This window comes from Diadema antillarum, unplaced genomic scaffold, assembly GCF_040938485.1.
Source record: "Diadema antillarum isolate AM-2024a unplaced genomic scaffold, OU_Dant_1.0 scf00000064, whole genome shotgun sequence".
Taxonomy (NCBI): domain Eukaryota; kingdom Metazoa; phylum Echinodermata; class Echinoidea; order Diadematoida; family Diadematidae; genus Diadema; species Diadema antillarum.
The window spans coordinates 831,149-858,910 of record NW_027270953.1 but is presented as its reverse complement, the minus strand read 5'-3'; the positions used below and the strand labels follow the sequence as shown (position 1 = coordinate 858,910).

Genomic DNA, 27,762 nt, shown 5'->3' with positions numbered 1-27,762 from the left:
AGTTCACCTTCATAGACACGGGGGTTGAGTGAATGCAGCAATGTTAGTAGAACACATCAGTGAGAGTTTGAGGAAAATCGGACAATCCGTTCAAAAGTTATGAATTTTTAAAGTTTCTGCTTACTCAAGGCTGGATGAGAAGACTACTATGGCTTGTGATGTCACATGTGTACAATGATGTAAAGAAAGATTAAAGAAAATTCAACATATTTTCACTTTTCTAGCATAACAAAAGAACACTTGACTTCTCTCTTTCAGAAGGTAGGGGGAATAATAAGTTGAAGAAATGTGCACTTTATCAAGAAGGTGTAGTTTTGTGAAATTGTCTTATTATTTTCTTTATATCGTAATACGCATATGACATCATACACTGTAGTAATCTTCTCATCCAGCAGTGTCTGCGCAGATACTTACAAAATTCACAACTTTTGAACGGATTGTCCGATTTCCCCGAAACTTTCACTGATGTGTTCTACTAAGGCCAAGTAAAAAAAGAAAGTAGTTTCTCGTACGGGTTTTTTGAGCAAGGCGATGAGGGAGGTCCTTACTATTTGATATCTTACTATTTTTTCGAGGATTGTCAAAATGAAAGTAACATGTGTTTTTCGTCCGGTAATTCTGAGAAAGGTAACGAGAGAGGGCTTTACTATTTTCTATATCCAATTTATGAAATGAAATATCACTCTGGTATGCGGTAGCTGTGTTATGAGAGACCAGGTCCCAAGTGTATGTCTTGCCAGCACTCTGTGCATTTTCAAACAAATAGATATAAATATGCACCATACTTGAAATGAAACTTCATGCATGCAGAAATACATTTGCTTTTCCTTTCCACTTTACAGATGTCAAGGGAAAATGACCATCTTAATACTGGCATTTCTGATACCAGTGTATAGTGAGGTGCCCGCACCTCGTCAGGGGCCCGAATACCGTCACCCCGCTTAAAATTGTTTTAAGCGCACTAAACAAAAATTTATGCCCGGGACTGTGCTCTGTACGCTTGAAACTTGGCAGGGCTACCACAACCAAGCAAATTTTGGTTAAAACCGAACAGTTTTTCGCGATAAATCGGAAATTTTAATCGGAATAGGACCCTACGTGTTGTAAGTATCAGTAATCACCACTGTCCCCGCACGCATCTTTTACGTGTATGTCTATGGGAGAATCACGGTCACCCGCACACGTCTTTTACGTGCTTTGTCTATGGGAGCGCGGGTGACGAGCTGCGGGCCCCTTCCTTAGGGCGCAACTTTTTCGCATCGTTCGCGTTTGACGACGATAGCTGCAAATTTTCGATATCGATCAGTGAGCTTGTGATTCCATTGGAATTTTCAGCATTTTTCCAGTATGTGAGATGGATTTCAAAGAATTTCAGTGGCGAAATGTGATTCAAATATGCGCAAACATTAACTATGACGAGGTGCGGGTCACCCAAGTATACTTGCCATTCTGATGTATTGTGCTATTAATTGAAACAGGTATAAAACACTCTATCAACAAATGTACGACTGAAATAAATTCCATGATATTCAAAACACTGCTTTATTTATCATTGGTGTTTGTGACTTTTTGTGTCCACACAGCTGCGCTGTAGGCCTATCTGCATCTCTTCACAGTACAATTGTAGCACATTCAACTGGAAACTGGCCGGTACATGGATGTCAAAATGATACTGATATGGCATTATAGCATTAAACATAGGCCTATAAAGATGTTTCTTCATGTTCTAAAAAGACATTTGATAGTCACTCATCATTTGGATGATGAATGATTCAATCACACTACAGGTGATACGACTCACGGCCGTGTCCATGAATTTACATCGCAAAGAAAAGTATCCCGCAGAAATACGAGACAAACCAGAATCCGCGGAAAAGTTATTCATTTTGTAGATACACCCATTTAATAATTCTACATTTGCTGGAAAAGCGCATTCATATTCTCTTCAAAATAGAATACTAGTATATCGCCGTCAGGCTGCGTTCACATAGAAGTATTCGGTATTCGCTATTCGCTATTCGAGCACCGAATACACCATCACCCGCACCGTCAACTCACCATCCCATGCAGTGAGGATTTCTTCCTCCTACATCCCAGCAAATCTTATTAACAATTTCTAAACTGCATCAGAACGTTAGTCTACATGCTTATTTTTGCTAAAGGGCAAATCCAGACCAAAATTGTCATTATTTCATAAACGAGGGACGGTATACGCTGCAAGAAAATCGAACAAGCTCTATTCCCACTTTGCTATACTTTTCGCATGCAGCTATTCGGTACTTTCGAATAGTGCCCTCTTATGTGAACCGGTGTGAGGAAATCCTATCGTTCGATTCAAGTTATTCGCGTGCCCTCGAAAAACGAGCCCGAATAGCCGAATATTATACATGTACTTCTATGTGAACGCAGCCTCAGATGCAACGTTACAGAGCAGAGTGTTTGGGCCTCTACACATTCGAATGTGTTCATACGTGCGTACCTGCATGCAGACAGCTGACAGACCAGGGGGATGGGGACCCTGACAGCTACAGACACGCATACGCGGCCGGCACGGCCACTGCACTGGCACCGTACCTTCCGACACTGCACACACATGCATATAGTCACAATGACATGAAAATGTATACATACAAACTCGATACAATCCTCACAAGCATTTGCACAGTACAATTCATCCGCTTAAAATATGAGAAACGGGGAACAATACGAACAATGCGCGAAATATGCGTGGAATATCAGCGATTGTTCGAAAAAAATGTTGCCGCTATCGCGTTCACGACGTACCGAGTGCGCTGTACATATACATCACAGCCCAGGCCCGCCGCGCGCCCATCCAAACTACAGTTCGACTGCTTTGTGGGTCATTCCTTCTTGCCGAGCTCGCAGTGTGAAATGCATGCGTTATATTACATACGCACTACAGAAGCTACAGCTGTACTCAAGTAGAGGACGCAAGGCGCATTTAGCAATGAGAAATCACGATTGGCGGCCGAAAAATAGTAAATATCAAAAAAGTCGATGCGGCAACTGAAATTCGATGCGGGCGGGGAGCGGGCTGGGACGAGAATTATGAATTTCTTGGTACTTTCAGCGCCATTTTGAAAATAGTAAATAGTAAAAAAATCGATGCGGCGGCCAAAATCGATGCGCGCGAGGACGAGAAACTGGTTTCTTTTTTTACTTGGCCTAATATTGTTGCATTCATTCAATCCACATGTACATGTATATGAAGGTGGACTTGTCCTTTAATGCTTAAATCTGTACATCAAAAGATCAATATGACTCCCCACCTTTAACCAGTCTGTTGCTCAAGTCGTCAACTACTGTAAAACGAGAAATGTTCGCGTGCATTTTAATTTCGCGAATTTCGCGAGCGCCAAGATTCGCGAAATTTCTTATCTACACTATATGCATTGAACGCAAGAGGCAATTCGCGAACATTTCTTGCCACGAAAAAGGCCGTCGGCTCCAATTCGCGAAAATTTCGTGCCACGAATATTTCATGTTTTACAGTATCCCCCTTTCAGACGGTGGGAAAATCTCGCGTGTAATAGTGATTATAATCTGTATAAAAGAATCACAATTGCACTTAAAGATATTTCTTGCATCTAAGAGAAAATCATTTTAATCAGGATTGTAGAATCTTGATTAACAAATCAAGGTGCTGAGGTGTTTTCAAATTCTGATTTGCTCAATCTATGGTGTGCACTTCCCATCTAAAAGAACTGACCTCCAATACATGGTTGGTTGACGAGGCGGCACTTTCAAGCTCTACCCTACATTTACATCCGCCCACAAACCACACGAAATGTAATGCAATCTCATGGGCTGCACTATTGTAGCTAGCATCAGGGAGCACCTCCCTGCTAGCATACAGTTTGCAAGTTTGATCGACAGATCAGGAAGCTTGTACAGTGGTCACCATTTCATAGGGAGGGGTCGGGAGACAAGTTTTTCTCCTTTTAAAGGGACACAGTCCTCACGAAATTTAAAAAAATATGTTGTTGTTGGTACCTCCAATGAACTACTTTCACCAAAAACAAACTTTAAAATCACCAAATAAGCTCGTACATTTTGGTTGAAAAAGTGTGACTCTGCATGGTGAATATGCTAATGAGCAAGTCTTGGCGGAGAGTCATACGTCGTCGATGCACAACTCTTCCCAGCCGTGTTCTGCTCGTTATCCGTACGCTCCCTAGTTTACCCGGATGCATGAAGACATCGGTGGCTACTCCGACTCGTATTTGACATTGTTTCTACGTTGTGTGTGTGTGTGTGTGTGTTTGTGTGTGTGTGTATGTATTGTGTATTATATTCGCACGTGTGGACGGTACAACTAGATGATAGATCTACGGTAGATACGCGTACGCACCCCGTACGCGGTTTGCCCTTCGCACTTTTCCAGTCTCAAGCGCAGCTGCAGCCCTACCTGTCGCCGCTCATGCATGTTCTATAGTACGTACAGAGTGTACATATTTGTAGGTAGAAACGATTCTACACAGGCCTGCTAGTACACTACAGGGGCGACCGCATTCAGCGTCGTCTGGTCAGGCTATCTTACATCAGTAGTTTTGCTCGAATCGTGCAGAAAATTTCCCAGGAAAATCCTTTTTTCCGTCCCAGACCAACAAAAGTATCGTGAAAGGTGAGCTGTATGGCTGGGAAATATTGGTACAACGATGCCGAACATAAGAAACTTAGGGCCTACAAAATCTCGGTATCATGTTGTGACCTACCTGTGCATGGACAATTTGTGAAGCGATGTTTTTACGTGGACCGGCAGGCTGTGGCCCTCGGTTATAAACCGAGAAAACTCCTGAAACCAGATGCAATCCTGACCATTTGCTCACATGAGTTATAAAACAGAAACACCTCGAGCATCGACTTCGAAGAGAACCGAGGGAAAAAAGCGTAGAGAGGTAAGGAAAGTGGCTAGCTATGTTTAATTTACCGTGGGCCTGCAGCCGGGGTTGGACTGCAGTACAGTGCCACTGAGCTAGCTGCTGCCAGTGCCGACTGGACATGCACGGCAAAGTGGAGCGAAATCATATCCCTACGACCCCCTGTGTTTACCCTTCCCGGCTCACATCATTTTTTTTTTTTCGAGGAAAGGCGATTATCTGACTACTTAAAGAAATATTGAGATACAAACAATATTTTCTTTGAAGAATTCGACTCTCTCATGCACAGGTTATCTTCGGTTTGAATGCCAAAATCGACTGGACGGAGTCGAGTGTACTGTGTATGTATACATTGGTACCATGGTATGGTAAGGATTTGCGCGCGAGAGTGGTTTCTACGCTAAGAAGTATGCAACACGGACGGAAGCTAGAAAACGACCGTGCCTATTTGATGTCAAGTTCATGGTATATTTGGTTTAAAAATACATATAAATTTATGTTTACAATATTAATTTTTCGTAAATTATATATATCTAAGCTTGAAATATTTTGTTTGAAATTATAAAACCACAAACTTTCACATTATATGATAAAATTGCAACTAATCATTTGAACACTTAAATTGGTTTTTAGAGGCACGGCTGTCAACTTGGTGAGTAGGGCATGCACTACGTAGCATCTTTTTGCCGGCTCTTTCACGATCGCTTGCAGGAATTATTTTTCAAAAATCGCGTACGGAGACAATTTTTGATGTCTAAGCGTATAAATTGGTGAAAGTTTATATTTTTTACTCTTCTTAATTATCAGTACAGTGAAAATCTCAGGACTGCTTCCCTTTAAGCAGTGCTCCCGCTTTTAGGCGATGGCTGGTATTAGCCTGTGCAAAGCACATGTAATGAAACCTGGTATGTGGGTATAGCAGTGCACAGTTATTGTAAATTATGATTATTTTTAAACATTAATGATGGGCAGTGGAGCCAGAATTTGTCCTGATAAAGCAGATTGTGCTTCCGATTATAGCGATGGAAATGACACCTAAAGAAAGTGGTTCCCAATTAACAGGTGAGCATTTTACCTCCAAATCTCAGATGAAGATGACAAATTTGCATGATTCGTAAAACATGGTTGCAAGAGAGGTTTTTCCATCATCTGAAAGGACTCTGTTTGTTACAGTTGAGCATCTGAAAGGTCCGTCACTTGAAATATGATTCCAATCATGATTCATAAAGATGATTGAGAGAGAGATTTTTATTTTTTGGTCTGAAAGGGCTGGCAGACAACTAACTGAGTAATCACCTCACGATTCCTTTATCGTTTCAATGCATGGCCAGGATATCAGTCTTCAATTGCACTCCACTCCCACAGGATGTTTACTACATTATAGGTTCTGACCCTGTCGGTGAAGTTGACATCAACTTTATCGTCATTCCAGACTACCAGATCTCACTGAAGCCCTTTTTACACTTGTGTTTCTTAACCCCGTACTTTCTCTGACCCAGGACTATCGTTAGTCCGTACCAATTTTTTCAGCTTTTTACACTCGCCAATTAGTCCTGTACTAAGCTCTTGTCCGGGGCTAAGGAGAAAATTGACCTTTTTACACTCGTATTTCTTAGTCCGGTACTTTCCAAACCACATGAATATTCATGATTATGCTGTGTACTGTACACGTACACGCACGCACCGTCAGCACTTGATTACCTCGTTTCTGATTGGCCAGTGGGGTCGGACTTCGTCTTCGTCGCTTAGCCCAGGATTATTTTTTCGTTCTGTTTACACTCGCTTGCTTGGCACCGCAATTGCGGTGCTAACCCTGCTATTTTGCAGGGCCAGATAGTACGGGACTATCGATGGGGCTAGCCCACTTTGGCAAAAACAAGTGTAAACAGAAAGTGGGCTATTGGAAAGTCCGGTACCAACGGTGGGGCTAAGGCCCCCCCCCCCCCCCCCCCCCCCCCCCTTAGCCCCACCGTTGGTACGGGACTAAGCAAAAATTTGCAAGTGTAAAAAGCCCGTGAGAGTTTGCCCATAATAAACTGTTTTTTTTTAAATCTCGAAAATGGCCCAGAACTCCCAGTCCAGAAATTTATATATTTGAGAGATGACATGTGCACTGACAGAAGATCAATTCACTGCTGCTAAGTACCTGTTATGAATTTCTGATTCTGCAAATTATGATCCCAAGGCAGTTTGAGAATTCATGTCATAACTTTTGAAAGCATGGCAATTCTGAGAGCATGACAATCATACTTGTTTTTCAGTGTGAACATGAATAAATCATTTACAAATTTAAATTGCAAGTAGCGTACCTCTCCTGAGACTGCTTAGGAGAGAATGAATGTCATTAGATAGGCTACAAGTGTAACTTCCTGAACTTGCCAGCATAATTTCAGATGATTTACTCTCCTTGCCAGCTTCCTTTACATTTAAAGTTTGCTGGCACCAGCAGAGATGAATACGAATGTCCTACATATCCCTTTCACCCTTGGCACAGTGAAGGGGAATTTATAGGAAACGCCTTCAAATGTAATGCTTTGGTGTGAACAGAATGTAGTGAAGCTTTGCTTGAATAGCATAATCCAACGATGCAGCATATATAATTCACAGGTGATGTCTACAATATGACAGAATATACATATTGTACAGTGTTACTCTTTGCTTTGCTTTGCTTCAAGTTGACCTGAGGCAAAATCAAATAACAGGTCAAAGGTCAGGAATAATCCATTCCCTTGTGAGCTTGAAAAGCATCATTTTTACTTGAAACCAGAATCATTTGATTACAGAGCACAGTTTCATTAAGGTTTTCTTTAATATCTACTCGAATCTACTTAAAAATTCATCATTTAGTCAGCAGATGTATTGTACGTGATGGCACCATGCCAAGCGTGCTTTAAAAATAATTGTTACTTCATGAAATCACTTACCAGTACATGTAATATGTGGGAACTACAGCTGTATATTTAGAAATGATGTTCAAAGTAGAATGCTCTCGATGACCTCAAGTTATCAGGTATTGAAAATTAGGAGAGTTTTGATAAAGATGGAGAGAAAATATCACCAAATGTTTGTACTATTGAAGGGCCGAGAGAAAACAAATGATTCAAATGGAAGCTTTATATACAACACTGTAAGTGTACTTCATATATAATACCAGATTTTTTCAAGGAATTTTTCCTTTGAATTGAGCTTTTCATGTTGAGGTTTTAATACCCTTTGCTATTTCCGACAAAAATGTCAACTGGCATCATAAAACTCAGAGGGGTTACAGATCGCAGAAAGTTCCTGTTTCTTATCTTATTTGTGAAAGGTTTTTGGAATCATATTTAGAGTAAAGTTTGACTATCAAAGTCATTGAATAAATTCTCCTTCCACTGATTGCATATGACCTTCCATACTAGCTACAGATGTGTCACAAACTCCATGGTGTATTGATCAAATACAAAACTCTTAGCATATGAAATGAACATACAGTATATACAATGTACTGTGAAAGTGGAAATTTTCGCAGTGTTGAAATTTTCATGCATTCCGCACAACCAGAAACTGAAGTGTGAAAATAAAAGCACACAAATATTTTTGTTTGCCATACAATTCTTGTATGTTCCAGTACATGTATGATGTGTTGCTTCTGCATGCGAAACTCATCTTACTCAGCCAAAAATATCCACTTTTACAGTATTTGATTTAGTGAAACATACGTGTACAAAGAGCTCCAGTAGTACCTGAACATAAAGCAATAATGGCTGGCCGCAGAGAGGTGGATCACCTCCATGCTGGCCTATAGGAAAGGTAAGAAACCATCTGTCTGTAATCCCATGCTTGTGGTGTCATTGATATGTCAATACACAATTATAATGCAGCCTAGCCTAATGGCTAGGAAAACTATCAAATCTAATCATTATCATGACAGAAAACATCCACAGCACTTCATTTTCCCAATGCTGAACTGACACTCACATCACTCGGAGATTCAAGCGAATATCGAGTGAACTGCCTTTTAGTGATAGTGAAGCCCCAAAGTAGTTTTATGTGTAAGGGACAGTTTAGAATTGTGTAAACATGACTGATCAACTGTATCTACATGTAACTCACATTTTAGAATTATTTTGAAGCACGAAAGCTGGGTTTTTGTTTCATCTGCGAATTATGGTAAATAAGGCCTTTAATGACCGGATTTTACAATGACTTTTGATCAGTCATAAAAAAGGCTCCATTATTGGTGATTATGGAGAGCAAATTAGTGAACTGAACTTTCACTCCAGTCTTCGTTCATATTCAAGTTTGCTTTTCAATTTCTAGAGTGAAATCATTCAAACATAATAGTGATAGTTTTATAAATATCAGACAAAAAAAAAATTAAAGTTATGAAAGTTTCACTTTTCATTCAGCAGAGATATGAACTGCATCCACATGTGAGAATTAGATCAGGTGATGATATCTGCTGGTCACATGGTTCATCCTGTTTTGTTGCAGTATGCATGCATGAAGGTGTAGAGCAAAGGTTACAGTGTATTTTGTGAATACCTGGTACTTGGGCCTAATTAGGGATACCATACCTCACTGTAATACACTGCAAGGAGGATACATTCACAATATTACTTTTTGAAAAACCGTGGCAAGTAAGCCCGTAGTTTGTGTGCTTGTCTTTTTCATATGTTTTTCTGCCAGTGTGAATGATAAATGGGGGAAAAATCAGGGTTTTCACATATTGTGTTACTCTAAATACCAAACCTGTACAAGCAACACTGGGCCTAATAACACAATGGCTGAGACACAAATTTCAGCGGGGTTTCAAACCCTCAGGATGGCAAGAGACGACACTCTGAGAACAAGGAGTAAAATTTTGCGCTGCCAAACTTGTTGCATCCCAGGTGTGTTTAAAAAAACAAATTGCGTACTTAGAGAGAGAGAGAGAGAGAAGGGGGGGGGGGGGGAGAAGAAAATGTGTAGTTGTGTTCATGACGTGCGTGATATTTTTAGCCCTGCACTCTAATGAGCTATTGCTCGAAGCCTGAAGTGATCATGTACCTGTGCAAGGTACAGCCACTCCCACAGGCTGCTGGAAACCACAAAGCTGCTCATACTGAGTGCTTAGGATTTACTCTCTCCCTTTTCCTGCTATTAACCTGCTCCCTTTGCCCCTGCTTTTATCTTGTGGGCTGTTGCTGGCTAAACAATATGTGTACAAAGTCTTATTGACATTCTGCATACATGGGAATGTAGCTGAAGCATCTTCATTATTATTATCATCGTCACCATCAGCATTACAGTTCCTGTCATTCCTAGCAACGGCTTTCATTTTCTGAACTCTGTTTGAAATTTTGTCTGTGATGTACATTGTACATATCCCAACTGAGTAAGAAGATACAGAGAATATAATCTTTTCATTTTCTCACGTGTAACGATTCTAGCACTGTAGTTGTTTTTTTTATTGCCACTTATTTCTTAAGACTTACATGTATCTTCCTTTGTGATTGAATTTCATTATGCAAAGCCATGTTTGATTGACTTTTATTGTAGTTAATGGTTTTTTAGCCACAACGATTTCTCTGAAAAGTTGCAATTTAACTATTGCTGCACTGTCATAGTCTGCCTACGTATGAATCAATGAAGCTTGAAGTTTAAATTCAAGGTGACTTGAAAATGACAAAAACAATGGCCTTATTGTGTTTGAAGAGTTGTTCTCAACATCCCCTTCCTGTCCTCAGATCATATTCCCTCATCATTTATTTTTCTCTGTTTTTCTTGCAGGAAATAGATATTGCTGACTGGACACCAGCAGGACAGAACAGGTGTCACCATGGGGTCTGATGATGGGGGTAAGCATGTATAGAATAACGACGAAAACATCTCAAAATGCCAACTGATTTATTTGCAGAAGCAAACAACCCCAGGATGTTGTAGCTAAATGTGTATGATATCTATGATATATTTACATAATATATCTTAAAGGACAAGTCCACCTTCATAAACATGTGGATTGAGTAAATGCAGCAATATTAGTAGAACACATCAGTGAAAGTTTGGGGAAAATCGGACAATTTGTTCAAAAGTTATGAATTTTTAAAGTATTACAGTCACTGCTGGATGAGAAGACTACAACAGTGTATGATGTCACATGCGTACAACGATATAAGGAAAGTATATAAAGAGAATTTCACAAAATGTTACTTTTTGAAAAAAGTGCACATTTCCTCAGCTCGTCTCTGACGTATGTTAAGGGTAATATTATTCCCCTTGCCTTCTGCAAGATCGCAGTCATGTGTTCTTTTATTATGTGAGAAAAGTGAAAATATCTTTACTTTTCTTTATATTTTCTTTATATCATTTTACACATGTGAGATCACAAACTGCAGTAGTCTTCTCATCCAGCAGTGACTACTGTAGAACTCTAGTATTGACCCTCATTTCTTCAAAAGAACACTGAAAATATCTTTCTATCCTTCAAAAGCAGAAACTTAAAAGATTCATAACTTTTAAATGGATTATCCGATTTTCCTCAAACTCTTGCTGATGTGTTCTATTAATATTGCTGCATTCACTATTCACTCAATGTCCATGAAGGTGAACTTGTCCTTTAATGAGGAGAGTTACTCTGAGAGGAAAAAAGGTGTAAACTCGTGAAAAATGTACAGTCGTATGATGTACAGTAGTTGTAAATTTGAGACTTAATGAAGAAAAACAATATGGCCAAATATCTCAGTGCCACTTTGTGACTTGTTTGAAGACTGAATTAGCCCAATAACCATGGCAAAAATTGTGACCACTACAGTAGATTATTGCAAGCAATTTTTGTCAATGTCATGTTGACTATTTTTGTATGTTGTGAAAGGATTGTTTTGGGGTTGGTTGGCATGGAGGAGATACCTGGGGAAACCAGTAAAGAAAAGCAGATAATACTGTATAGCAAATGGTATAGCTCCTATTAAAAAAAGAGAGAAAAATACAGTAGCAGAGTCTGATGTTTGCGTGGTATGAAAAGGGGAAACCTCATGAGGTGGCTCTGCACCGTTTCTCCTATACATATTATTTCGTATTCATGTATATATGCCTCAGTCATTAGTTTTGCTTTATCCCTGCAATTTTGCTGATGTCCTGGTTATGCTAATTTTCTCATTTTGTGGGTGGATATCCTGCACCTCCAGAAGAATCCGGTCGCAAAACACACATTTATTTATCTTGTTTCCAACCTACATGTATGCAGGAGATTGTATGCTGCATGATACACTGTATACTGTGCATTGGTACAGTGTATACAGCACAATGGGTGTGGTCTGATATGACCATGTAACTGTGTTACATTCAGTGTGTACAGAGCACACTTATTGGTCTTCCTGGAATATGAGAATGTTTTCAGCTGGCATTGGTACTTGATATCATGAATTCTATAATACAAGTACGAAGTGATTGTACTGGTATGTTTGTCGGTATGTGTGTTTATAGTCATACCATATCTCAGTGTTGTGCTGACTCAATATACAAGACTGCTGAAATCATATCACTACAAAAAGTTCATCTTACATGTAAATTGAATTACACACTGCCTATATGTGTCCTTCTCATTTACATTTTTCAGAATACATACAAGTGTAGGACCTACGTATTATTTACTTGTTTAGTACTTGGTAAATCTGGGTCAAAGATACATCGGTACCTCATTATAAAAGTGAAAGGGAACGTAACTTTTTTACAAGCCTCCCACCTACAATGTATTTATCAAGGAAGAAGGTTTCAGCCAAAAGGGGTGTTTTTCCAACGACTCGAGTTCTGTTCAGAATGGTAAAGTTGGTGACAATTAACGGACATCAAACCTGAGAAGGAAGGCCAGAGCTGAGAAGGAAGCGGAGAAGGAGAAAACGCTATCAGGCGTCTAATTAAGACCTGCAGTCAGTGAAGAACGGGTGTAATTTAGCCCAGTCTGCCTCCTCAATCAGGAGAATGAAAGTGATCAACACTACAGCTGTGAAATCTCAGCTGCAGCTTGGGTAGAGTGCTTCACCATATGGAGTCTAATGAGGGTTGTGCTTTCACGGTGACTGTGAAATACCACAGTATTTCGTGATATGAATGCATACAAACATTCGAAATTACACAGCAAAATGCATTGGAAAATACTGGCACAGTATGTAGGATGCTGATTCAAACTTGGCAAGAAATATTCATGCAATATTTGAGTGTGAATCGTGCCACAAAATACCCCTGATCGTACAGTGCTTATATTTCTTACATGACTTGACACATACTTTGTGTCTTTCCCCATTGGAGACCCAATCTGCATGTGCGGTGATTTACAGAAACACCATGGTACAGTATTTCGTGAATGACAACAGTACAAATTGAATTACCACGTTATGTTTGTAAATCCAATGCGAATGCACCTATTGGTAGTAGTTCAACCTGTACAGTCACCGTCAGTCTTTTCCCAATCAGTAGCTATTACTAGTATTACAGTAGGTACAGCTGCTGTATGTGTGCCTGTACAGTAAAGGTGTCAATAAATGATGCCAAAGTTGAGTTCTAAGGTTTTTTAAATCCTTCACTGAGGTTCAAATGTTATTGTACATATTCATTTCCCTCAAAATTGAAAGTGTCAGTAAATTGTTTCACAGTCATTTTGTGCTTCATAACTCCATGTTCACTTTTGCTGATTCTATTTCAGTTCTTAAATACTGAATAAGCTTTTAATTTTGCATTGAGATATTTTCCTGAATGAGGAGGTCACAGACAATTTTGCGAGATTTTGTTTTAGCAGTTTTGACACTGATGCTATCATAAGTGCACTAATGCCTGTCAGTTCGAGATATTTTTGCATCTTGTTAAATTCGCGGTCCAGCAGTGATTTGTGAATTTTGTGGAAAGTTAAACCCTTGCAAAAAGAACAGCTTACGGATACAGTATCCAGGATGACAGGGGAAGAGAGATTCAGAGTACATTACAATTTTGTTGTATTATACATTGTGTAATTCAGAGCATGTTCCTGTATGTACGTACAAAATCTGCCAAAGAATGTTATTCATATGATACTAGACAACTTTGATAATTTGTTTACTTTAGATTTGTGTGTGTGTGTGTGTGTGTGTGTGTGTGCTGGTACCAATCACATATCAGTTCTAATATCTGAATTTGCACTTAATGTTTCACAAATTTGATTGCAAGGGAATTTGCCCCAGACAGGTGTGACACTGAACATGTGAATTCAGTAATTGCAGACTTAGAATACAGTGTTAGAAGATTACAGTACAAAAGTTTGAGGAAAATTGGACAATCCTTCCATAAAAGATGAAAATTTACACATTAAATATTCTGTGTTCTTGTCGTGGGAGGGGGAGCAGGTGGTAGGGAAATGTAGTCCCCATTTGATGAGGACATGGGAGCAAGGAGGTCATGTGCATCTATCATCCCAGAGATGAGATTTGCCTTTCCTCCACCCGATTTGGGAGGGGGACTCTCAAACCTGGGTAACGATCTCATCATCACTCTACAGTGTACAGCATCCACTGCAAGAAATACAATTGTAGCAGTGAAAGGATTTTAAGGTGAAATTCTGCTTCACATTCAAGTCTGCTGTATTTAAAAATCGTGCTTACTGAAAGGACAAGTCTCGGCAAAATCAGACATTAATAATTTGTAACATTATACTTCGTAATTCCTTCAGGGATTACCTTGACAAGAGAGAGACCTGTTGACGCATTCGCAGTTTCTTTAATTCATTGACGGCGCATTGCACTGAAGCGCAGCTTCAGATGCCTGTTTTTTCCCCTGAAAATATTGGCCTGATCCTCAAGATTTGTGTTAGCCCACAAAAAGATTAATTTTCTCCTACTTAAGATTTACCGGTAGCTCTCTTCTGCCAAACATTAGTTTTGTCATATGTTTGAAAAAAATAGCACCAGAGAACATTTGTAACCCTCTGAGCTTCCAGGGCCCTTCTAATAGTAAAGTGCGCCCTGGACCCCAGCCGACAGGGATGTTATGCTTCATGTTCGTGATATGCATTAAAATGCAAACATTATTTTGTGCACATGTTCCCGCGATCAGAGTCTTCAGTTTGCTGGGAATCCAGGTGGGAGAATCTCCCATTTTATGCATACTGTAAAAGTGGTTTCTTTCGCGTACAGATACTTTCGCGTTGTCCATTGGTGCCGACTTTTTCGTGTGTGTTTAAATTTGCGGTCGGCAAAATCTGTGAATTCACAGTCAGCGAAAACTGTTTTATTTTGCACATGAAAACCCAAACTAGAATCCAATTATCCTTTTATGAATTGAATAAAAATTAGAATTAAATGCAGGCTTACCTTAAATCCTGTCTCTCAAGTACTTTATAACATGCTTGTACCATGTACCTATACATTGCGCGGTATCGCTGTGTGTGTGTTGACCATCAATACACTCAATGCGCGGAATCTTCGTGTGTGTATGTGCACAATAGCGTTGTAACAATCGGCGCACCGCGGCGAGTTGAAAACATTTTCGCATGATGTTAAATTCATGGTTCAACCTCAAAGCGTGAAAATAAAACCAACGCGAAAGAAACCACTTTTTGATGCTGCAGGACACTGTTACATATTGTTTAATAACTTCATCAAAATTGAGTCTGAATGGCACGAAATTTCCAGGAAAATGTGTGGCCTCCATGCAAATGTAAAGCCTACAAACAATAAATGTATAGCATAATTAATATTGAGTTATGCTGAAATGTATTTTTTAAATATCACGATGCTACTTGGACACTGCCCCAACTTCATGGAATTACCCATTTGGGAGTGGAGTCTCTGCTAAAGTGTATTTCCCATAGACCTGTGCACAAATGTTGAGATATCCAGAGAAAAGTAGTACACTTACAATTTGTACACAGATTCCATTGATATAGCAATTACTGTCCACATCATACCTCTGTCCTCAGGATAGAAATTTGTGTTGGTACAGTCACACTTCCACAATTATCGTGTGCATACATGATGATAAATATAAAACCTATGTGTGGTCAAATTTCCTCTGCAAATATCAATAGAGAGTATTTTTGAATGATGCTCATGGGATATTTTTACACATTACAGCAAACTCAGCAGGGAGTGATTGAAAACAAGCTGTTGTTGGTACAGTCTTATGAGAACTGTGGATTTTTTGTATCTAGAGCCACATTTGCAAAAAGAAAAAGGCTATTAAAACTAATTACTCATTGAAACTTGGAATAATTGAAACACCATGGCAACCTTCATCAAAGTCAAAGCCAGTCATCAGTTACCTGGGTATTTACAATCCGGAGGCAGGAGAGTTGTCAGGTTTAGAAATTGAATCAATCAGTCCTGAAGTATTGTACATTCCATTCTCTACCCATTCCACAGGGGAGTGGTTTGTAAAAGGAATATTACAAACCTTGAGCAGCACACCCACGTCCACACACACACACACACACACACACACACACACAGCACACATTATACATGATGCAAAATTGTACCTCAAATGATACCATGAAACTGCTCCACAATGATACATAAAATTTATGAATTTAATTTTATGGCATTCAAAGGTGAAAGTTTTTTGTTTCTTGTTTACAAGTGCTTTTAAACTGAGATATTTTTAAGTGATTTGAACGACAATCTGATGGCTCAAATTAGAAAATTGAGATTAGTACATTTATTGTTTTCTGCTTTGTTTTTCTTTACAAAAGTTGCCAATGTACTTGTATTATATTCATTGATGATGCTTATTTATACCATGTATTTAATCAGGGTTCGAAATTGGCGATGGTCCGCTGGCCATTGGCCACCCAAAATCATGTCGGACTAGCTAAAAATCATAAAATCCCGAAGTAACTAGAGATTGTAATTTGTCATCACTGACAAATTAAGGTGATCCGATTTTTTTTTATCAATGATTCGAGTCCTGATCGCAATAGGCATGACCATACAAGTTTCATCTGTGTTTAGAGACATTGGCCGTGTGATGTTTGCATTCTCATTTAGAAAAGGGAGTCATATCTGCCATCTTTGGTACCAAATTCTGTATACACTGAATAACGAAGATACAGCAATGAATACATATGACCTTTGACCCACCTTTGCACTCCCAAGATTGCATCTGATGAAATAGTGGTTATTTTGTGAAATGATTCTCGCGACATCGTCTATACGTGTGGAAAATATGGGAAAGATAGGACAGGTATTCACTAAGATACAAGATGAAACATTTATGACATTTGACCCTAATTTACATACCCAAGATGTTGTCTGATCTAGTAGTTGTTATTTTATGAAATAATGTACGAGACATGAACTAAACATGTGCAAAATATGGGGGTGATAGGGCGTGTTTTTCTTGAGTTATTGCAAAGAGAGTTGCAGAAAGAAAGAAATATCTCAATACATCGAAGATAAGCTTTAATTTCAACCAAGTTTTTTAACATGATTCCGACATTGTATGAAGAAACGAAGGCACACATTCGATAGCGCACAGTCTCAGCTACAACATATTAAAATCGAGGAGAAATTCACCGAAGGGTAAGTGAGCTAGTGCTCGATAAAGACAATCATGTCAATTTTCACATTAAAGAAAATTCCCTCCCATAGAGATAACACGTCATAACGAAGATACAAAAAGAAGTACATATGACCTTTGACCTCAATTTGCAACAACAAGATGGCATCTGAGTAAAAAGTGGTTATTTTGTGAAATGATCCTTGTAACATGGTCTTTGCGTGTGCAAAATATGGGAAAGATAGGACATGTATTTACTAAGATACAGGGTAAAACACTTATGACCTTTGACCCTACTTTACATACCCAAGATGGTGTCCGATCAAGTAGTTGTTATTTTATGAAATAATGTACGTGACATGAACTAAACATGTGCAAAATATAGAAGTGATAGAGGCCGTTTTTCTTGAGTTATTGCAAAGAAAGTTGCAGAAAGAAAGAAATATCTCAATACATCGAAGATAAGCCTGAATTTCAACCCAATTTTTTGACGTGATTCCGACATCGTATGAAAAAACAAAGGGCACACTTACGGTAGGGTAAAGTCTCAGCTACAACATATTAAAATCTGGGAGAAATTTACCGAAGCTTAAGTGAGCTAGTGCTCGATAAAGATAGTCATGTCAATTTTCATTTCCAGAAAAACTGCACTCCCATAGAGATAACACGTAAACTGGTCAAATTTGACAAGATTACTTTTAATCCATTTTTACGAGGTGATACCGTTATCCAATCAAAATATTGTAATTTTATGTTTGAAAGAACATTAAATAAGCTACATCATACTGAAATCTGGGTGAAAATTGACAAAGGACTAGTGAGATACGCTCGAATGAACTTGAAATTTGATGACGTCATTTTGAAAATTTACTTTTTTTACTTTATTAAGAAATTTGATATCTTTTAATCATTTTGTCAGCATTGCCACCCCATGAAATGACATGTACAACTCATCAGCCTTCAAAATATGTACAGAAAATGGAGGGTCACCGTCCATCCTGACGAGTAAAATCGGATTTAAAATTGACAGTTTTTTGGCATAGTTGTACTGTATATCGCCATTGACGCGCGCGCGGAATTTCAACTTTGACGGGCCCGTATGACCTCATATTGAGTCGGATTGACTTGAAACTTGGTAGAAATATTCCTTGACATTTCAGGCAGCCGATAAATGTGAAAAAACGGGAAATTTCTATTGCATATGAGCTGTGCGTGCGTATATGAGCGCGCGCGTACGCGTCCGTCCAATTTTTTCAATTTTTCAAAAAATGCTCCAAATGGTCTGAAACGTGTGCAAAAAAATTTTGAGGTCGATTTGAGCATACAAATATTTTAACGCGCGCGTACGCGCGCGTTTTGAGATAAAAATGAATTTTGAGAATATGAGTTGGATCCACTTAACTTGAAATATATGTGACGTAAATTTCATTCAAATATTCTATTCCATTAATGAGATATGAATGAAAATGTGTTTTCATATAATGACGTCATAGTGACGTCACGGTCGACTGATCACAATGATACATTAGATTTGTCGTCTTTAGGACATGATGGATACATGGTATAAGTTTGAACTTCATAGGCATAGCACTTTCTGAGCTAACCTCTGCACAAATTTTGGGGAGAAATAAAGAAAACTAGAGATTGTAATTTGTCATCACTGACAAATTAAGGTGATCCGATTTTTTTTATCAATGATTCGAGTCCTGATACTGCAAAGTCTCAGCTACAACATATCAAAATCTGAGAGAAATTCACCGAAGCATAAGTAAGATAGTGCTCGATAAAGAGAGTCATGTCAATTTTCACATCTAAAAAATTCCCTCCCATAGAGATAACACGTCATAGCGAACATAGAAAAAGAAGTACATATGACCTTTGACCCCACTTTGCACAGACAAGATGGCATCTGAGCAAAAAGTGGTTATTTTATGAAATGATCCCTGTAACATGGATTTTACGTGTGCAAAATATGGGAAAGATAGGTCATGTATTCACCAAGATACAGGATGAAACATTTATGACCTTTGACCCTAATTTACATACCCAAGATGGCGTCTGATCAAGTAGTTGTTATTTTATGAAATAATGTTCGTGACATGAACTAAACATGTGCAAAATATGGTGGTGATAGGGTATGTTTTTCTTGAGTTATTGCACATAAAGTTGCAAAAAGAAAGGAATATCTCAATACATCGAAGATAAACTTTAATTTCAACCAAGTTTTTTCACGTGATCCCGACAACGTATGAAAAAACAAAGGGCACACTTACGATAGCCCTACGTCTCAGCTACAACATATTAAAACCTTAGAGAAATTCACTAAAGCATAAGTGAGCTAGTGCTCGATAAAGATAGTCATGTCAATTTTCATTTCCATAAAAATTGCACTCCCATAGAGATTACACGTAAACTGGTCAAATTTGACAAGGTTACCTTCAATCCATTTTTTCGAGGTGATGTCGTCATCTAATGAAAATTGTGTATTTAATTTATGAAAGAGCATTTCATAAGCTACAACATATTGAAATTTGGGTGAAAATTGGCAAAGGATAAGTGAGATACGCTCGAGTAAACTTGAAATTTGATGACGTCATTTTGAAAATTTACTTTTTTTACTTTATTAAGAAATTTGATATCTTTTAATCATTTTTTCAGCATCGCCAACCCATGAAATGACATATACAACTCATCAGCTTTCAGAATATGTAAAGGAAATGGGGGGTCACCGTCCATCCTGACGAGTAAAATCGGATTTAAGATTTGCGGTTTTTTGGCATAGTTGCACTGTCTATCGCCATTGACGCGCGCGCGGAATTTCAACTTTGACGGGCCCGTATGACGTCATATTGAGTCGGATTGACTTGAAACTTGGTAGAAATATTCCTTCACATTTCAGACATCTGATCACAGTGAAAAAAATGGGAAATTTCTATTGCATATGAGCTATGCGTGCGTATATGCGCGCGCGCGTACGCGTCCGTCCGATTTTTTCATTTTTTCAAAAAATGCTCTAAATGGTCTGAAACGTGTGCAAAAAAATTTTGGGCTTGATTGGAGCATACAAATATTTCAACGCGCGCGTACGCGCACGTTTTAAGAGAAAATATAAATTTTGACAATATGAATAGAATTCGCTTGACTTGAAATATATGTGACGTAAATTTCATTTAAAAATTCCATCCCATTAATGAGATATGATTGAGAATGTGTTTTCATATAATGACGTCATAGTGACGTCACGGTCAACTGATCACAATGATTTTACTTGATCTGTCGTCTTTGGGACACGATACATACATGGTATAAGTTTGAACTTGATAGGCATAGCACTTTCTGAGCTAACCTCTGCACAACTTTTGAGGAGAAATAAAGAAAGAAACAAAGAAAGAAGAATAAAGAATCAGTACAGATACAGAAGGTGATCCGAGAGGATACTCGGATCACCTAACTAGAGATTGTAATTTGTCATTACTGACAAATTAAGGTGATCCGATTTTTTTTTCATCAATGATTCGAGTCCTGATCGCAATAGGCATGACCATACAGGTTTCGTCTGTTGTTAAAAACGTTGGCCGTGTGATGTTTGAATTCTCGTTTAGAAAAGGGAGTCATATCTGCCATCTTTGGTACCAAATTCCGTATACACTAGATAACGAAGATACAACAACAAATACATACGACCTTTGACCCACCTTTACACTCCCAAGATGGCATCTGAGGAAAAAGTGGTTATTTTGTGAAATGATTCTTGCGACATCGTCTATACGTGTGCAAAATATGGGAAAGATAGGACAGGTAATCGCCAAGATACAAGATGAAACATTTATGACCTTTGACCCTAATTTACATACCCAAGATGTTGTCCGATCAAGTAGTTGTTATTTTATGAAATAATGTACGTGACATGAACTAAACATGTGCAGAATATGGGGGTGATAGGGCGTGTTTTTCTTGAGTTATTGCAAAGAAAGTTGCAGAAAGAAAGAAATATCTCAATACATAGAAGATAAGCTTTAATTTCAACCAAGTTTTTTATCGTGATCCCGACATCGTATGAAATAACAAAACGAAATTTAACGATAGCGCAAAGTCTCAGCTACAACATATTAAAATCTGGGAGAAATTCACCGAAGGGTATGTGAGCTAGTGCTCGATAAAGACAATCATGTCAATTTTCACATTTAAAAAAATTCCCTCCCATAGAGATAACACGTCATAACGAAGAAACAAAAAGAAGTACATATGACCTTTGACCTCAATTTGCACAGACAAGATGGCATCTGAGTAAAAAGTGGTTATTTTGTGAAATGATCCTTGTAACATGGTCTTTGCGTTTGCAAAATATGGGAAAGATAAGACATGTATTCACTAAGATACAGGATGAAACACTTATGACCTTTGACCCTAATTTACATACCCAAGATGGTGTCCGATCAAGTAGTTGTTATTTTATGAAATAATGTACGTGACATAAACTACACATGTGCAAAATATAGAAGTGATAGGGCGTGTTTTTCTTGAGTTATTGCAAAGAAAGTTGCAGAAAGAAAGAAATATCTCAATACATCGAAGATAAGCCTGAATTTCAACCAAAATTTTTGACGTGATCCCGACATCGTATGAAAAAACGAAGGGCACATTTACGGTAGCGTAAAGTCTCAGCTACAACATATCAAAATCTGGGAGAAATTTACTGAAGGGTAAGTGAGCTAGTGCTCGATAAAGATAGTCATGTCAATTTTCATTTCCAGAAAAACTGCACTCCCATAGAGATAACACGTAAACTGGTCAAATTTGACAAGGTTACTTTCAATCCATTTTTACGAGGTGATACCGTTATTCAATCAAAATTTTGTAATTTTATGTTTGGAAGAACATTAAATAAGCTACAACATACTGAAATCTGGGTGAAAATTGACAAAGGACTAGTGAGATAGCTCAAATGAACTTGAAATTTGATGACGTCATTTTGAAAATTTACTTTTTTTACTTTATTAAGAAATTTGCTATCTTTTAATCATTTTGTCAGCATTGCCACCCCATGAAATGACATGTACAACTCAACAGGTTTTAAAATATGTAAAGAAAATGGGGGGTCACCGTCCATCCTGACGAGTAAAATCGAATTTAAAATTGGCAGTTTTTTGGCATAGTTGCACTGTATATCGCCATTGACGCGCGCGCAGAATTTCAACTTTGACGGGCCCGTATGACGTCATATTGGGTCACATTGATTTGAAACTTGGTATAAATATTCCTTAACATTTCACACATCCGATCAAAGTGAAAAAACTGGAAATTTCAATTGCACATGAGCTGTGCAAGCGTATATGCGCGCGCGCGTACGCGTCCGTCCGATTTTTTCAATTTTTCAAAAAATGCTCTAAATGGTCTGAAACGTGTGCAAAAAAATTTTGAGCTCGATTGGAGCATACAAATATTTCAACGCGCGCGTACGCGCACGTTTTAAGAGAAAATATGAATTTTGAGAACATGAGTAGAATGCACATAATTTGAAATATATGTGACGTAAATTTCATTGAAAAATTTCATTCCATTAATGAGATATGATTGAGAATGTGTTTTCATATAATGACGTCATAGTGACGTCACGGTCGACTGATCACAATGATACATTAGATTTTTCGTCTTTGGGACATGATGCATACATGGTATAATTTTGAAATTGATAGGCAGCGGACTTTCTGAGCTAACCTCTGCACAACTTTTGCGGAGAAATAAAGAAACAAAGAAGAAGAAAGAATCCGTACAGATACAGAAGGTGATCCGAAGGATACTCGGATCACCTAAAAAAGAAGAAAGAATCCGTACAGATACAGAAGGTGATCCGAGAGGATACTCGGATCACCTAATTTGTCATTACTGACAAATTAAGGTGATCCGATTTTTTTTTTTCATCAATGATTCGAGTCCTGATCGCAATAGGCATGACCATACAGGTTTCGTCTGTTGTTAAACACGTTGGCCGTGTGATGTTTGAATTCTCGTTTAGAAAAGGGAGTCATATCTGCCATCTTTGGTACCAAATTCCGTATACACTAGATAACGAAGATACAACAACAAATACATATGACCTTTGACCCACCTTTACACTCCCAAGATGGCATCTGAGGAAAAAGTGGTTATTTTGTGAAATGATTCTTGCGACATCGTCTATACGTGTGCAAAATATGGGAAAGATAGGACAGGTATTCGCCAAGATACAAGATGAAACATTTATGACCTTTGACCCTAATTTACATACCAAAGATGTTGTCCGATCAAGTAGTTGTTATTTTATGAAATAATGTACGTGACATGAACTAAACATGTGCAGAATATGGGGGTGATAGGGCGTGTTTTTCTTGAGTTATTGCAAAGAAAGTTGCAGAAAGAAAGAAATATCTCAATACATCAAAGATAAGCTTTAATTTCAACCAAGTTTTTTATCGTGATCCCGACATCGTATGAAAAAACAAAATCAAATTTAACGATAGCGCAAAGTCTCAGCTACAACATATTAAAATCTGGGAGAAATTCACCGAAGGGTAAGTGAGCTAGTGCTCGATAAAGACAATCATGTCAATTTTCACATTTAAAAAAATTCCCTCCCATAGAGATAATACGTCATAACGAGGATACAAAAAGAAGTACATATGACATTTGACCTCAATTTGCACAGACAAGATGGCATCTGAGTAAAAAGTGGTTATTTTGTGAAATGATCCTTGTAACATGGTCTTTGCGTTTGCAAAATGTGGGAAAGATAGGACATGTATTCACTAAGATACAGGATGAAACACTTATGACCTTTGACCCTAATTTACATACCCAAGATGGTGTCCGATCAAGTAGTTGTTATTTTATGAAACAATGTACGTGACATGAACTAAACATGTGCAAAACATGGAAGTAATAGGGCGTGTTTTTCTTGAGTTATTGCAAAGAAAGTTGCAGAAAGAAAGAAATATCTCAATACATCGAAGATAAGCCTGAATTTCAACCAAAATTTTTGACGTGATCCCGACATCGTATGAAAAAACGAAGGCACACTTACGGTAGCCTAAAGTCTCAGCTACAACATATCAAAATCTGGGAGAAATTTACCGAAGGGTAAGTGAGCTAGTGCTCGATAAAGATAGTCATGTCAATTTTCATTTCCAGAAAAACTGCACTCCCATAGAGATAACACGTAAACTGGTCAAATTTGACAAGGTTACTTTCAATCCATTTTAACGATGTTATACCGTTATCCAATCAAAATTTTGTAATCTTATTTTTGAAAGAACATTAAAAAAGCTACAACATACTGAAATCTGGGTGAAAATTGACAAAGGACTAGTGAGATACGCTCGAATGAACTTGAAATTTGATGACGTCATTTTGAAAATTTACTTTTTTTACTTTATTAAGAAATTTGCTATCTTTTAATCATTTTGTCAGCATTGCCACCCCATGAAATGACATGTACAACTCATCAGGTTTTGAAATATGTAAAGAAAATGGGGGGTCACCGTCCATCCTGACGAGTAAAATCGAATTTAAAATTAGCAGTTTTTTGGCATAGTTGCACTGTATATCGCCATTGACGCGCGCGCGGAATTTCAACTTTGACGGGCCCGCATGACGTCATATTGAGTCGCATTGATTTGAAACTTGGTATAAATATTCCTTAACATTTCAGACATCCGATCAAAGTGAAAAAACTGGAAATTTCAATTGCACATGAGCTGTGCGTGCGTATATGCGCGCGCGCGTACGCGTCCGTCCGATTTTTTCAATTTTTCAAAAAATGCTCCAAATGGTCTGAAACGTGTGCAAAAAAAATTTGAGCTCGATTGGAGCATACAAATATTTCAACGCGCGCGTACGCGCACGTTTTAAGAGAAAATATGAACTTTGAGAACATGAGTAGAATGCGCATAATTTGAAATATATGTGACGTAAATTTCATTGAAAAATTCCATTCCATTAATGAGATATGATTGAGAATGTGTTTTCATATAATGACGTCATAGTGACGTCACGGTCGACTGATCACAATGATACATTAGATTTGTCGTCTTTGGGACATGATGCATACATGGTATAATTTTGAAATTGATAGGCAGCGGACTTTCTGAGCTAACCTCTGCACAACTTTTGCGGAGAAATAAAGAAACAAAGAAGAAGAAAGAATCCGTACAGATACAGAAGGTGATCCGAAGGATACTCGGATCACCTAACTAGTCCATCTGGCTAGCCAAAATATTGCTTCAGTGTCAAAATTGATTCTAAGTAGTCCGCCTGGCTAGTTAAAAAAAAAGTTAAGTGCGACCCCTGTTAATTACTATTGAAACAAGTATGATTGATACTGTTGGAAAGAAAGGATATTGTTACGACCAAAATCACTCCGAGAATGATCGCACAAAAGAAACAATCAACTGATGTTCAGGCGGTTTATTAACAGTGATATTGTAGGTACAGACTGGTAATCGGTTTCACATCAGTACAATAATGATCAATAGAAATAAATATAAGTCAGTAATGGAATCACTTACGTACGCATTACACGCAATATCCCTGGAAATGTCCAAATACGATGCTCGATGCACAAACGAATGATCCGCGATGCACCAATGAGTGATTCCTCTGACGTAACTCCAGAGGTACAGGTTACGATAGTCCACGGTATAGATCCGGGGTAAAATCCACGATATACGTCCACGGCGAAACGTGCAGAGTCCAAATGTTGTGACGACCACGTCCAGTTGATGCGTTGAATGATGATTCACTTAATATTGTCCAGCTAGGAATCCAGCCCGTCACAGCTTTTCCGTAGCAATGTCCATTGACATTAAAATATGGAGTCTATCTCCAATGTAGGCAATAATTCTCTGCAGGCAAAATGTCTCCCAGGCCAAGTATCTCCACAAACATAACAGGTCAGCAGGTAACACAGGACTGACTATAACAAGTCGCTTCAGAGCCAGAAGTGACGTAACTCTCAGAGCAGAGGTGTTGGGTACTCTGCCTACTGCAGAATTTCTCTAGCTTATATACTATCTATTCACCCCTTCTAGCACATTCTATAACTCTCTCCAACCTACTAGCCAGTCTAAGTTCCAGGAAACCTGGATGACTCACTGCCTAACTATGTACAAAACATCACTGCCAAGAATAACTACCAATCACATTGGGCTACAGGGACAGTGCCTCACTCAGCCAAATATGTTAGCACTTCCCAGAACTTTCTGGAATGGGTGAAATCATTCTAGATTGAGTGAGCTATAATGTATTTCCTGTTACATGCATGTACTGTATAGCTACATTGTATACCACCTAGAAAATTCTCCACTTATCTGGTCAGCCTGTATGTACTATATCTATACCACATAGAATGTTCTCCATTAATCTGGTCAACCTGTGTACATACACATTAAAACAATCATGCATGCAGTACATCATACATGTACATAACTACTAGTGTGTACATTTGTGACACCATCCCCCATGGGAAAAAGAAAGCCTTGCTGTAGCAAGGGTTTCTTTTACCTTCACAATTTATCATTGTTATTTACAACGAATGTGAAATAAAGTCCAAGTCAAGCAACAATAATCACATACTATCACATGCCTTTTGGATAGCTGTATTAATTCCATGTTCTCTTTTCATGGATACTATTTACAATGATATTGCTTGGATTCTCAGAGCTTATACAATCATGTCAAACTGTTTTGCACACATTAATGAATATGCTTAACACATACACTGGAAATGATATGCGGTAAAAACTTTTCACCTTTAATACTCTCTTCATGTTACACTCTTGACAGAGCGTCGGCAATTACATTGTTTTTGCCTGCCACATGTTTGATTTTGAGTGCATATGGCTGCGTCATCATGCTCCATCTGAACAATCTGTTGTTCTTCATTTTGAACCGGTCTAAAAAGACCAAGGGGTTGTGGTCAGTATAGACCGTGATCTCCCCTTTGCTATTTGTCAAGTACACTTCGTATTGTTGGAGGGCAAGGATGAGACTGAGAGCCTCCTTCTCAATTGTGGAGTACTTCTTCTGGTATGTGTTCAATTTTTTGGAGAAGTAGCTAACTGGTCGTTCAGTGCCTTCTTCATCTTCTTGGAGCAAAACCGCTCCCACTCCCACATCGCTAGCATCTATTGCCACCTTGAATGGCTTTGCGAAGTCAGGAGCTGCCAAAACAGGCTCATTAGCAAGGACTGCCTTTAGTTTTTCGAAGGCTCTTTGACACTCATCAGTCCAGGTGTACTTTGCCTTGCCCTTCAGCAGGTTTGTTAGGGGGGTGACTACAGTGCTGAAATTCGGTACAAATTTCCTGTAGAAACCAGCCATGCCCAGAAATCTGAGCAACTCCTTC

General features: G+C 38.4%; 1 protein-coding gene across 1 annotated transcript in view; it reads left to right on the top strand.

The window, feature by feature from the left end:
• The window catches only part of LOC139716373 (probable phospholipid-transporting ATPase IM), a 100,957-nt gene that overhangs the window by 15,344 nt on the left and 57,851 nt on the right, over positions 1-27,762 (top strand). The window contains exon 2 of the mRNA XM_071627920.1: positions 10,653-10,720. Coding sequence (XP_071484021.1) covers positions 10,702-10,720 — 19 coding nt within the window. The 5' untranslated portion in view covers positions 10,653-10,701. The remainder of the gene's footprint in view (positions 1-10,652; positions 10,721-27,762) is intronic.